The sequence below is a fragment of the Oncorhynchus gorbuscha genome, linkage group LG01 (genome assembly GCF_021184085.1).
Source record: "Oncorhynchus gorbuscha isolate QuinsamMale2020 ecotype Even-year linkage group LG01, OgorEven_v1.0, whole genome shotgun sequence".
Taxonomy (NCBI): Eukaryota; Metazoa; Chordata; class Actinopteri; order Salmoniformes; family Salmonidae; genus Oncorhynchus; species Oncorhynchus gorbuscha.
This window is the reverse complement of record NC_060173.1, coordinates 115643251-115658150: the sequence shown is the minus strand read 5'-3', so window position 1 is coordinate 115658150 and position 14900 is coordinate 115643251. Positions and strand designations below refer to the sequence as shown.

At 41.9% G+C, this 14900-nt stretch overlaps 1 protein-coding gene across 2 annotated transcripts; it reads left to right on the top strand.

The window, feature by feature from the left end:
- Positions 1-736: 736 nt before the first annotated feature.
- On the top strand, positions 737-13053 carry LOC124032928 (tubulin alpha chain). Of its 2 annotated transcripts, none has more exons than XM_046344956.1 (4): positions 737-742; positions 11161-11383; positions 11501-11649; positions 11922-13053. In XM_046344956.1, exons 1-4 carry the CDS (start codon positions 740-742, stop codon positions 12897-12899), a joined length of 1353 nt encoding a protein of 450 aa, XP_046200912.1. In that variant the 5' UTR covers positions 737-739; the 3' UTR covers positions 12900-13053. The 2 variants fall into 2 exon arrangements, with proteins under 2 accessions (XP_046200912.1, XP_046200870.1); XM_046344914.1 differs by lacking the exon at positions 737-742 and adding an exon at positions 7538-7662.
- Positions 13054-14900: the final 1847 nt, after the last annotated feature.

The following is a 14900-nucleotide window of genomic DNA, read 5'->3' as shown; positions in this document are numbered from 1 at the left end:
CCCTAACATAGCGCCTAACACTAGTCCCTAACACTAGCCCCTAACACTAGTCCCTAACACTAGCGCCTAACACTAGTCCCTAACACTAGCCCCTAACACTAGTCCCTAACACTAGCCCCTAACACTAGTCCCTAACACTAGCCCCTAACACTAGTCCCTAACACTAGCCCCTAACACTAGTCCCTAACACTAGCCCCTAACACTAGTCCCTAACACTAGTCCCTAACACTAGCCCCTAACACTAGTCCCTAACACTAGCCCCTAACACTAGTCCCTAACACTAGCCCCTAACACTAGTCCCTAACAGTAGCCCCTAACACTAGTCCCTATCCACTATCCCCTAACACTAGTCCCTAACACAAAGCTAGCCCCTAACACTAGTCCCTAACACTATTAGCCCTAACACTAGTCCCTAACACTTAGCCCCTAACACTAGCCCAGTGGTTTCAATCCGTTTTGGGTACTGCAGGGGTCCAAAATGGTTGATTGTTGTTTAAAAATTTTGTGGTCAAAATGTTCACTTTTTTCAACACAGCTGGTAGTAGCGTTATTTTGCGAGTTTGGTTGATTTTGTGGTCTCAAAATGGTTGATTAGTGGTCTCAAAATGGTTGATTAGTGGTCTCAAAATGGTTGATTTTGTGGTCTCAAAATGGTTGATTTTGTGGTCTCAAAATGGTTGATTAGTGGTGTCAAAATGGTTGATTAGTGGTGTCAAAATGGTTGATTAGTGATCTCAAAATGGTTGATTAGTGGTCTCAAAATGGTTGATTAGTGGTCTCAAAATGGTTGATTTTGTGGTCTCAAAATGGTTGATTAGTGGTCTCAAAATGGTTGATTAGTGGTCTCAAAATGGTTGATTAGTGGTCTCAAAATGGTTGATTAGTGGTCTCAAAATGGTTGATTAGTGGTCTCAAAATGGTTGATTTTGTGGTCTCAAAATGGTTGATTAGTGTTCTCAAAATGGTTGATTAGTGGTGTCAAAATGGTTGATTAGTGGTCTCAAAATGGTTGATTAGTGGTCTCAAAATGGTTGATTTTGTGGTCTCAAAATGGTTGATTAGTGGTGTCAAAATGGTTGATTAGTGTTCTCAAAATGGTTGATTTTGTGGTCTCAAAATGGTTGATTAGTGGTCTCAAAATGGTTGATTAGTGGTCTCAAAATGGTTGATTAGTGGTCTCAAAATGGTTGATTTTGTGGTCTCAAAATGGTTGATTAGTGGTCTCAAAATGGTTGATTTTGTGGTCTCAAAATGGTTGATTTTGTGGTCTCAAACGGGCGAGTTTACCAACATTCGTCATCAAGAATTTGGAATTATCCATAATTGCTAAATTTATTGTCAATACATCGTTATAAATTGTTTAACAGAATGCATTTTGGTAAATTTCCCCCTGCGATTCAAATATTGGATCGCGACTGAGGCAACCTGGTTAAATTTGGGTCCTGAGGAAAAAAACAGTTGCGAACCAGTGATTTAACAAACATTCATCTGTAAAATAAAAGACCTTTCATCTGTAACAAAATGATAACACACCACAATGACATTAAAACATAACTCCCATTTATGCAAATAAATATCAATAATGAATCACGGTCAAATGATTTAATCAGGCGTATAACTGTACGTTGTTGTAAAATGGATTAGGATGCTACTGCCCAGTAGAATGCAGAATAAATACATATCAATAAACATGTATATATCCTCTCTCTCAGACAGAGATGGCTGACACCCCCGTGAAGGCCTCCCTTCACACATGGTAACACAGATTTTTTTGGGAGGGGGGGGAAACTGTCTTTATAGAAGTTCCCGTAAGAAAAAAAATGTAGCCTCTTCATACCATTCAGCTGTGATGAACAGATGGGCTATGTACAGGTGCAGTGATCTGTGAGCTGCTCTGACAGCTGGTGCTTAAAGCCAGTGAGGGAGATGTGAGTCTCCAGCTTCAGAGGTTTTTGCAATTCGTTCCAGTCATGGGCAGCAGAGAACTGGAAGGAAGGACGACCAAAGGAGGAATTGGCTTTGGGGGTGACCAGTGAGATATACCTGCTGGAGCGTGTGCTACGAGTGGGTGCTGCTATGGTGACCAGTGAGCTGAGATAAGGCGGGGCTTTACCTAGCAGAGACTTGTAGATAACCTGTAGCCAGTGGGTTTGGCGACGAGTATGGAGCGAGGGCCAGTCAATGAGAGCGTACAGGTCGCAATGGTGGGTAGTGTATGGGGCTTTGGTGACAAAACTGATGGCACTGTGATAGACTGCATCCAGTTTGTTGAGTAGAGTGTTGGAGGCTATTTTATAGATGACATCACCGAAGTCGAGGATTGGTAGGATGGTCAGTTTTACGAGGGGATGTTTGGCAGCATGAGTGAAGGATGCTTAGTTGCGATATAGGTTCTAGATTTAATTTTGGATTGGAGATGCTTAATGTGAGTCTGGAAGGAGAGTTTACAGTCTAACCAGACACCCAGGTATTTGTAGTTGTCCACGTATTCTAAGTCAGAGCCGTCCAGAGTAGTGATGCTGGACGAGCGAGCAGGTGTGGGCAGTGATCGATTGAATAGCATACATTTAGTTTTACTTGCGTTTAAGAGCAATTGGAGGCCATGGAAGGAGAGTTGTATGGCATTGAAGCTCGTCTGGAGGTTAGTTAACACAGTGTCCAAGGAGGGGCCAGAAGTATACAGAATGGTGTCGTCTGCGTAGAGGTGGATCAGAGAATCACCAGCAGCAAGAGCAACATCATTGATGTATACAGAAAAGAGAGTCGGCCCAAGAATTGAACCCTGTGGCACACCCATAGAGACTGTCAGAGGTCCGGACAACAGGCCCTCCGATTTGACACACTGAACTCTATCAGAGAAGTAGTTGGTAAACCAGGCGAGGCAATCATTTGAGAAACCAAGGCTGTCGAGTCTGCCAATAAGAATGTTGTGATTGACAGAGTCGAAAGCCTTGGCCTGGTCGATGAATACGGCTGCACAGTAATGTCTCTTATCGATGGCGGTTATGATGTCATTTAGAACCTTGAGCGTGGCTGAGGTGCACCCATGACCAGCTCTGAAACCAGATTGCATAGCGGAGAAGGTACGGTGGGATTCGAAATGGTCAGTAATCTGTTTGCTAACTTGGCTTTCGAAAGACCTTAGAAAGACAGGGTAGGATAGATATAGGTCTGTAGCAGTTTGGGTCTAGAGTGTCAACCCATTTGAAGAGGGCGATGACCGTGGCAGCTTTCCAATCTTTGGGAATCTCAGACGATACGAAAGAGAGGTTGAACAGGCTAGAAATAGGGGTTGCAAAAATGTAGGCAGATAATTTTAGAAAGAGAGGGTCCAGATTGTCTAGCCCGGCTGATTTGTAGGGGTCCAGATTTTGCAGCTCTTTCAGAACATCAGCTATCTGGATTTGGGTAAAGGAGAAATGGTGGGGGCTTTGGCGGGTTGCTGTGGAGGGTGCCGGGCAGTTGACCGGGGTAGGGGTAGCCATGTGGAAAGCATGGCCAGCCGTAGAGAAATGCTTATTGAAATTATCAATTATAGTGGATTTATCGGTGGTGACAGTGTTTCCTAGCCTCAGAGCAGTGGGCAGCTGGGAGGAGGTGCTCTTATTCTCCATGGACTTTACAGTGTCCCAGAACGTTTTTGAGTTAATACTACAGGATGCAAATTTCTGTTTGAAAAAGTTTGCCTTAGCTTTTCTAACTGCCTGTGTATACTGTATTTGTTCCTAACTTCCCTGAAAAGTTGCATATCACAGGGGCTATTCGATGCTAATGCAGTACGCCACAGGATGTTTTTGTGCTGGTCAAAGGCAGACTGGTCCGGAGTGAACCAAGGGCTTTTTCTATTCCTAGTTTTACATTTTTTGAGAGGGGCATACTTATTTAAGATGGTGAGGAAGGCACTTTTAAAGAATAGCCAGGCATCATCTACTGATGGGATGAGGTCAATGTCATTCCAGGATACCCCAGAATGGCCTGCTCGCAGAAGTGTTTCAGGGAGCGCTTGACAATGATGAGGGGTGGTCGTTTAGTCACAGACCCATTACGGATGCAGGCAATGAGGCAGTGATCGCTGAGATCTTGATTGAAAACAGCAGTGGTGTGTTTGGAGGATGAGTTAGTTAGGATGACATCTATGAGGGTGCCCGTGTTTACTGATTTGGGGTTGTACCTGGTAGGTTCATTGATCATTTGTGTGAGATTGAGGGCATCAAACTTAGATTGTAGGATGGCCGGGGTGTTTAAGCATGTCCCAGTTTAGGTCACCTAGTAGCACAAGCTCAGAAGATAGATGGGGGGCAATCAATTCACATATGGTATCGAGGGCACAGCTGGGGGCAGAAGGAGGTCTATAGCAAGCGGCAACAGTGAGAGACTTGTTGTTTCTGGAAATTTTTCGAAGTAGAAGCTCAAATTGTTTGGGTACAGACTTAGATAGCCTGCAGAGTTCTGTATTATTATCTTTGCAGTAGATTGCAACACCGCCCCCTTTGGCAGTTCGATCTTGGCGGAAAATGTTATAGTTAGCGATGGAGATATCAGGGTTTTTGGTGGTTTTCCTAAGCCAGGATTCAGACACGGCTAAGACATCTGGGTTGGCAGAGTGTGCTAAAGCAGTGAGTGAAACAAACTTAGGGAGGAGGCTTCTAATGTTAACATGCATGAAACCAAAGCTTTTACGTTTATAGAAGTCAACAAATGAGATCACCTGGGGGGTGGGAGTGGAGCTAGGCACGACAGGACCTGGATTAATCTCCACATCACCAGAGGAACAGAGGAGAAGTAGGATAAGGGTACGGCTAAAGGCTATAAGAACTGGCCGTCTAGCACGTTTGGAACAGGGTAAAAGGAGCAGGTTTCCGGGCACGATAGCATTGATTCAAGGCATAGTGTACAGACAAAGGTAAGGTAGGATGTGAGTACATTGGAAGTAAACCTAGGCATTGAGTAATGATGAGAGAGATATAGCCTCTAGAGATGTTTAAACCAGGTGATGTCATTGCATATGTAGCAGGTGGAACAACATGGTTGGTTAAGGCATATTGAGCAGGACTAGAGGCTCTACAGAAAAATAAGACAGTAATTACTAACCAGGACAGTAATGGACGAGGCATATTGATATTAGAGAGAGGCATGCATAGCCAAGTGAACATATGGGTCCAGTGAGTGGTTGGGCTGGCTGGGGACGCGGCGATTCAGACAGTTAGCAGGCCGATGCTAACAAGCTAGCAGCTAGTAGACTGGGGCAAGCTAGCAGTTAGCAGGCCGGGTTAGCAAGCAAGTAGTTAGCAGGGGCTAGCAGGGGCTAGCAGTTAGCAGACCGGGCAGGCAAGCTAGCAGTTAGCAGGCCGGGTTAGCAAGCAAGTAGTTAGCAGGGGCTAGCAGGGGCTAGCAGTTAGCAGACCGGGCAGGCAAGCTAGCAGTTAGCAGACCGGGCCCGGCGAGCTAGCAGTTTGCAGACCGGGTTAGCAAGCAAGCAGATAGCAGGGGCTAGAAAGTTTGCCTTTGGTGGATGTCGCGTTGGGGGTAAGTCTGTTTTTGCCTCTTTGTTGCGGTGACGTCGATAGATCAGTCGTGGAATTAGTAGGGTTCCAAGTAGCTCTAGGTAGCTAGCAGGCCTAGCTGGTTAGCAGAATGGGCCTTCAGTGGACGTCGCACCTGAGCGGCCTGTTGGAGTCCTCGGGCAGATTATGTCAGTATTCTAGTCGTAGGGGATCTGCGGGGTTCCATGCCCCGTACCGGCTGTAGAAGGGGTCCGGATAATGTAGCCCAGGAGTATGCTTTGGTGGTAGCACAGGAGCCCTGGCCGGGCTAGCTTCAAGCTAATTGGTGCTTGCTTTTGGATGGAGACGCTAGCCGGGAGTAGTCATCCGGGATTGCGGTTAGCTAGTTGTGAAGATCCAGATGAAAATGTTCAGTTTGCGGTAGGAATCTGGGGATAAAAATAATAGGTCCGTTACGCTCTGGTTAGAGTCACGTTGTTCGAACTGGCAAAAGATGACCGCTGGCAATGGCTTGCTAACTGATAGCTGGTAGTTAGCTGGCTAGCTTCAGTTGAGGGGTTCCAGATCCGAAGTAAATATAAATACTTTAGGAAAAAAAAGCAGATCCAAGCTACATTGGGTGAGGCGGGTTGCAGGAGAGTATTTAGATGTTGAGGTTTAGCAAAATATTTGAAAAGATATGCGAAGAAAAAGATGTAAAACGATATATATAAGGGACACGACAGGACAGAGGCGTCTGACTGCTACGCCATCTTGGCGTCTTGTGTTGAATCAGTCAATTAAACAGTGACGAGTATCTGACAGGTGGGATGTGTCAAACGCCTCACAGACCACACCCGATGTAGTACCTTCTCCATGGGGAAATGAATGGGGAAATGACCACACCCGATGTAGTACCTTCTCTATGGGGAAATGAATGGGGAAATGAGTGGAGAAATGAATGGGGAAATGACTTCTCTATGTGGAAATGAATGGAGGAATGGGGAAATGAATGTGGAGAAAAATGAATGGAGAAATGAAAAATGAATGGGGAAATGACCACACCCAATGTAGTACCTTCTCTATGTGGAAATGAATGGAGAAATGAATGGAGAAATGAATGGGGAAATGACCACACCCGATGTAGTACCTTCTCTATGGGGAAATTAATGGAGAAATGACCACACCCGATGTATTACCTTTTCTATGGGGAAATGAATGGGGAAATGACCACACCCAATGTAGTACCTTCTCTATGGGGAAATGAATGGGGAAATGAATGGAGAAATGAATGGGGAAATGACCACACCCGATGTAGTACCTTCTCTATGGGGAAATGAATGGAGAAATGAATGGGGAAATGACCACACCCAATGTAGTACCTTCTCTATGGGGAAATTAATGGGGAAATGACCACACCCGATGTAGTACCTTCTCTATGGGGAAATGAATGGGGAAATGACCACACCCAATGTAGTACCTTCTCTATGGGGAAATGAATGGAACAATGAATGGGGAAATGACCACACCCGATGTAGTACCTTCTCTATGGGGAAATGAATGGAGAAATGAATGGGGAAATGAATGGGGTTTTGGGCTAAACGCCGAATATAAGGTTTGCGGTAAAACACAGGCTTAGATGATCTGATACGTTTTGTTTCTATGAGATAATATCAGTCTGTTAACATGACCTCTATGTGCTTGTTTTGATTACAAAAACGCTTCAAAAATCGCAAAAAAAAGTGACATTAGCCGATGAAGATTATCTCATAGAAACACAATGTATCAGATCTCCTAATCCTGTGTTTTACCACAGACCTTATTTTCAACGTTTATCCCCCCCAAAAAAAAACCCCGACCCCCGTCAAAACCCCTAAATCCATAGGCTTTGGCCAATAAGCCATAGAGGAGTTAGTTTCTACAGAAATATGCCATTGTTACTGCTCTCTATGCCTATAATTCTTTATAGAGAGTCAGCTCTCATCAGCCTTTGTCTGTTATTAGAAGGAGGGACTTCCCTGTTCTCTTCCACCAACCAGACTCTGCTGTAGCTTCCTGCTGGGGCTGTCTGCACCCTCGGCATATAAAACTCCCACCCCTTCCTTCCTGCTGCAGTTCTGCCTTCTCTTCTGAATCCTAAACGTCAGCCTGTGAAGAAAAAGAAAAACCAGACAAAATGGTGAGTGCTGACTGCTGACGTAGATTGATAAAATCCCCTTTTTCTTTATTCGTTCTCTCATTCTGTCTTCCTTTCACATGGCGTTCATATTCAACGATGGGCTTAGATAAGGCTGATGATTGTAAAGGACGGATTTGGAGGAAAATAACGTGAATGATGATGATAATTATGTTACATAAATACCATGTGATTCTGTGCATTTTCCCTTTTAGATGTTATTTAATATATACACTGTTTATACTGGTTTAAATATTTATATTCTATCATTTTGGTAAACAAATATTCTTGTGACAGAATTATCTATAGCCATGCATCAAATGTGGGTCAGATTTCAGTGTTCTAATGTCTATCTATGTAGTCATTGTTCTACTTGGTAATGAACTATCCACTGTGTAGATAGAAAACCTCTTAGCTTCCGGGAAGAAAAAAAAAACATGAATTACTGATCATTTGGATATTCTGTGATTTAAAAAACTATAATTTCTGCCGTTCTGAGAGGAGGATGGAATGATTGAGCACAAAGGAGAACAGGGAGGAGCGATTTGTGATGTTAGCCATTTTCTCTACAGATTTTAGGGTATATGTGAGAGATAGGGAGGGATAGAGGGTCCAGGGGTGGAGAGAGGAGGAGGGATGAGGAGAGAGGAGGAGGGCGGGATAGAGGGTCCAGGGGTGGAGGAGGAGGGGGGAGAAGGGAGGAGGGGAGAGGAGGGACTGAAGGGGTGAGGAGAGAGGGGGAGGGGGAGAAGGGGAGAGGTGGAGGGGGAGAAGGGGAGAGGTGGAGGGGGAGAAGGGGAGAGGAGGAGGGGGAGAAGGGGAGGGGAGGAGGGGGAGAAGGTGAGAGGAGGAGGGGGAAGGGGAGAGGAGGAGGTGAGGAAGGGGAGAGGAGGAGGTGGGGAAGGGGAGAGGAGGAGTTGGGGAAGGGGAGAGGAGGAGGTGGGTATAAGGGGAGAGGAGGAGGTGGGTAGAAGGGGAGAGGAGGAGGGGTGGCCCACAGGAACAAGACCTTTTCCTCTCTGGTCCTCCGCTCTTAAAGATACAGGGTCATAAATAACGATCTGTCGTCAAATGGCAGATAAAGAATTTGCAAGATAGTGGTCACACTATTCAGCCGAATACATCCAGGATAGCCTAGCGTAGCCAATGACTTTGCTTACATTTCATTTTGCTAAAACGGGATGACAATTTCCCTCATGTATTTAAAAAAAATCTGATTTTACTTTCACTTAATCACAGTGATCTTACAGTAATGGATTGATGATTGATTCTGCATTACACTACAATATACTACAATACATTACAATACACTACAATACATTACAATGCACTACAATACAATACACTACAATACACCACAATACACTACAATACATTATATTACAATACATTACAATACATTACAATACACTACACTACAATACATTACAATACACTACAATACATTACATTACAATACACTACAATACATTACAATACACTACAATACATTACAATACACAACAATACACTACAATACACCACAATACATTACATTACAATACACTACAATACACTACAATACACTACAATACACGACAATACACTACAATACATTACAATACATTACAATACACTACAATATACTACAATACATTATATTACAATACACTACAATACATTATATTACAATACACTACAATAGACTACAATACATTACAATACATTACACTACAATACAGTACAATACAGTACAATACATTACAATACATTAAATTAAAATACACTACAATACACTACATTAAAATACATTACACTACAATACACTACAATACATTACAATACATTACAATACACTACAATACAATACACTACAATACATTACAATACGCTACAATACATTACAATACACTACAATACATTACAATATACTACAATATACTACAATACACTACAATACATTACAATACATTACAATACACTACAATACACGACAATACACTACAATACATTACATTACAATACACTACAATACATTACAATACACTACAACACATTACAATACACTACAATACACTACATTACAATACACTACAATAGACTACAATATTATTACAATACATTACAATACACTACAATAGATTACAATACACTAATACATTACAATACATTACAATACACTACAATACATTACATTATAATACACTACAATACATTACAATACATTACAATACACTACAATACACAACAATACACTACAATACACTACAATACATTACAATACACTACAATATACTACAATACACTACAATACATTACAATACACTACAATACACTACAATACATTATATAACAATACACTACAATACATTATATTACAATACATTACAATACACTACAATACACTACAATACACGACAATACACTACAATACATTATATTACACAACATTACAATACACTACACTACAATACACTACAATACATTACAATACACTACAATACATTACAATACACTACAATACACTACAATACAGTACAATACATTACATTAAAATACACTACAATACACTACATTACAATACATTACACTACAATACACTACAATACATTACATTACAATACACTACAATAGACTACAATACATTACAATACATAATAATACGCTACAATACATTACAATACACTACAATACATTACAATACATTACAATATACTACAATACATTACATTACAATACACTACACTACACAACAATACACTACAATACACTACAATACATTACAATACACTACAATACACTACAATACATTACATTACAATACACTACAATACATTACATACAATACACTGCAATACACTACAATACATTACATTACAATACACTACAATAGACTACAATACATTACAATACATTACAATACACTACAATACATTACAATACACTACCATGCATTACAATACATTACAATATACTACAATACATTACATTACAATACACTACACAACAATACACTACAATACACTACAATACATTACAATACACTACAATACACGACAATACACTACAATCCATTACAATACACGCCAATACATTACAATACATTAGAATATACTACAATACATTACAATACACTACACTACACAACAATACACTATACTACACTACAATACATTACAATACATTACAATACATTACAATACACTACAATCCATTACAATACAATACAATACATTACAATACACTACAATACATTACAATGCAAATTAAACTGAAATTGCTTTTAACCTTCATGTTCATCCCTCCACACTGTATATCAACTTCAGTGTGTCATTTAATGTGTAAAGACATTATTTAATTGACATTTCCCTGAAGTTGATCTCTTATTTTAATGTATCACGTGTTTTTGTTCTACCTTGTCATTGTTACTGATGACTGCATTGTTGGAGTTAGAGCTAGCGAGAAAGACATTTCACTGAACGTGTGCGTGTGACATTAAACCATGAGCCCTCTCTTTTTCAGCGTGAGTGTATCTCCATGCATGTGGGCCAAGCCGGAGTCCAGATGGGTAACGCCTGTTGGGAGCTGTACTGCCTGGAGCATGGGATCCAGCCGGACGGACAGATGCCCAGTGACAAGACCTGTGGAGGTGGAGACGACTCCTTCAACACCTTCTTCAGTGAGACCGGAGCCGGAAAGCATGTCCCCCGTGCCATCTTCGTTGATCTGGAGCCCACTGTCATCGGTAAGATGAGACGCCTGAAATCCTGGAGATTTCCTATTGAATGATTTGATATTCTGTCCCAAGATATTCCTCATATTCAAAATATTAGGATATTCTAAATCTACCTTTGTCTTTCAGATGAGGTGAGGACAGGTATTTATCGCCAGCTGTTCCACCCTGAGCAGCTGATCACTGGTAAGGAAGATGCTGCCAACAACTACGCCCGCGGTCACTACACCATCGGCAAGGAGATCATTGACATAGTGCTGGACAGGACACGCAAACTGGTGAGTCGTCATTCTGAAACAGGCCTCTAACTAGGGTTCTACACAGAACCTTTTTCATTCTAGAAGGTTCTTCAGAAACGTTCTCTATGGAAGAAAGCGTTTTTGAAAGGGTCAAAGTTCTACCTGGAACCATAAAGGGTTATCTTACAGGGACAAGCCGAAGAACCCTTTATGGTTCTAGGTAGAACATGAAAACAGGTTCTCCATTCTCTTCTTACTGCTATAACATAAGATAACATCTAACAATGTTATTGTACCATTTCTCCATTCAGGCTGACCAGTGTACAGGTCTCCAGGGGTTCCTCATCTTCCACAGCTTCGGAGGAGGCACCGGTTCTGGTTTCACCTCCCTGCTGATGGAACGTCTGTCTGTCGACTACGGAAAGAAGTCTAAGCTTGAGTTTGCCGTTTACCCAGCTCCCCAGGTGTCCACGGCTGTGGTGGAGCCCTACAACTCCATCCTGACCACTCACACCACCCTGGAGCACTCTGACTGTGCCTTCATGGTGGACAATGAGGCCATCTATGACATCTGCCGTAGGAACCTTGACATTGAGCGTCCCTCGTACACCAACCTCAACAGGCTCATTGGTCAGATCGTCTCCTCCATCACTGCCTCCCTGCGTTTCGATGGAGCCCTGAATGTTGATCTGACAGAGTTCCAGACCAACTTGGTGCCCTACCCTCGTATCCACTTCCCTCTGGCCACATATGCCCCGGTCATCTCCGCTGAGAAGGCCTATCACGAGCAGCTGTCAGTGGCTGACATCACCAACGCCTGCTTTGAGCCAGCCAATCAGATGGTGAAGTGTGACCCTCGTCACGGCAAATACATGGCCTGCTGTCTCCTGTACCGTGGTGACGTTGTTCCCAAAGATGTCAACTCTGCCATCGCTGCCATCAAAACCAAGAGGAGCATCCAGTTTGTGGACTGGTGTCCCACTGGCTTCAAGGTGGGTATCAACTACCAGCCCCCTACGGTGGTTCCTGGAGGAGACCTGGCCAAGGTCCAGAGGGCTGTGTGCATGCTGAGTAACACCACGGCCATCGCTGAGGCCTGGGCCCGTCTGGACCACAAGTTTGACCTGATGTATGCCAAGAGAGCCTTCGTGCACTGGTACGTTGGTGAGGGCATGGAGGAGGGAGAGTTCTCTGAGGCCAGAGAGGACATGGCAGCCCTGGAGAAGGACTATGAAGAGGTGGGCACTGACAGCGTGGGAGAAGAGGATGAGGAGGGAGAGGAATATTAAAAGGCTAAACATGCTTTGCCACCCTACATTCCAACACTGACTGTTGGAGTCCTACACTTAACATGACAGCAACACATTCCCCACTGCAGTGTTACCAGTCTCTGTTACATCTCGTCATGTTGTGTGTATTCTCAATAAACGCATCGTAAACAAACTCAACTGTATGTGGATGTTTTTAGACTCGAAGATGGTCTATGATTGACTTTCAAATAAGCAGCTTGTATTATATCAAGCTTTTATAAGGCTGCAGCTTCAAATAAGGGTTTTTACTGGTAGTGTCTGCTAGACTATAACAGGCTTTATGTCTGCTAGACTATAACAGGCTTTATGTCTGCTAGATTAGAACAGGCTTTATGTCTGCTAGATTAGAACAGGCTTTATGTCTGCTAGATTAGAACAGGCTTTATGTCTGCTAGATTAGATCAGGCTTTGTGTCTGCTAGATTAGAACAGGCTTTATGTCTGCTAGATTAGAACAGGCTTTATGTCTGCTAGATTAGATCAGGCTTTGTGTCTGCTAGATTAGAACAGGCTTTATGTCTGCTAATCTAGAACAGGCTTTATGTCTGCTAGATTAGAACAGGCTTTATGTCTGCTAGATTAGAACAGGCCTTATGTCTGCTAGATTAGAACAGGTTTTATGTCTGCTAGATTAGAACAGGCTTTATGTCTGCTAATCTAGAACAGGCTTTATGTCTACTAGATTAGAACAGGCATTATGTCTGCTAGATTAGAACAGGCTTTGCAGGTATCCGTCCGGCTGGTATCGGTTTGTTAGGTATTCTAGTTGTTAGAGCGTTGGGCTGGTTACCGAAAGGTTGCTAGATTGTATCTCTGAGCTGACAGTGTAAAATACACCCAGAGTGTGGAAACGCGCTGCAGATGTTTCCTACTTACAAAGCTGTTGTCTATCCGCGGTCACTATGACGATGAAGATAGCTCTGCCGTCCTTTAGACATTTCCTCATCGAGCCACTAGATGGGAGCAAAGACCACTAAATGACTGTGAGTGATTATTATCAACAGGCAATGTGGCATCGAAATCGTATTAGGCAAACGCTTCATAAACAACAGGTGTAGCCTAACAGTGAAATGCCTACTTTATTTGTTATTATTATTATTTATTTACTTTATTTGTTATTATTATTTATTTACTTTATTTGTTATTATTTATTTACTTTAGTTGTTATTATTATTATTTATTTACTTTATTTGGTATTATTATTTATTTACTTTATTTGTTATTATTATTATTTATTTACTTTATTTGTTATTATTATTATTTATTTACTTTATTTGTTATTATTTATTTACTTTAGTTGTTATTATTATTATTTATTTACTTTATTTGTTACTATTATTATTTATTTATTTTATTTGTCATTCCCAACAATACAGAGATAAAGAAAATAGAGAAATAATAGAAAAGTAAAACACGTAATACAAGTAATAATAAGCTATATATTATTTTGTATTTTATTTAACTCTTATTTTGCCAGGTATATATAAGGGGTACCAGTACAGAGTCCATGTGCAGGGGTACGAGGTAACTGAGGAAGATATGTACATATAACTAGGAATAAAGTGACAGATCGAAAACAGTAGCAGCAGCGTATGTGACGAGTCACATAAAGTTAGTGCAAAAAGGGTCGATGCGGATATTTCGTGTCAACTATTTAACTAACTATTTATCAGTCTTATGGTTTGGGGATAGAAGCGGTTCAGTGTCCTGTTGGTTCCAGACTTGGTGTATCGGGTAGCAGAGAGAACAGTTTATGACTTGGGCGGCTGGAGTCTTTGACAATTTTTTATGGCCTTCCTCTGGTGTAGAGATCCTTGATGGTAGGACACATGGCCCCAGTGATGCACAGGGCCGTATGCACTACCCCATCGCGCCTTGCGATCAGATGACGAGCAGTTACCACGCCAGGCGGTAATGCAACCAGTCAAGATGCTCTAATTATTTTTTATTTATTTCACCTTTATTTAACTAGGCAAGTCAG

What these genes read in the sequence shown, in the direction of transcription:
- LOC124032928 (XM_046344956.1), top strand. An exon ending in TCTGGAGCCCACTGTCATCG is followed by an intron (nt 11,384 to 11,500) that starts GTAAGATGAGAC and finishes TTTGTCTTTCAG; the next exon opens with ATGAGGTGAGGACAGGTATT. An exon ending in TGGACAGGACACGCAAACTG is followed by an intron (nt 11,650 to 11,921) that starts GTGAGTCGTCAT and finishes TTCTCCATTCAG; the next exon opens with GCTGACCAGTGTACAGGTCT.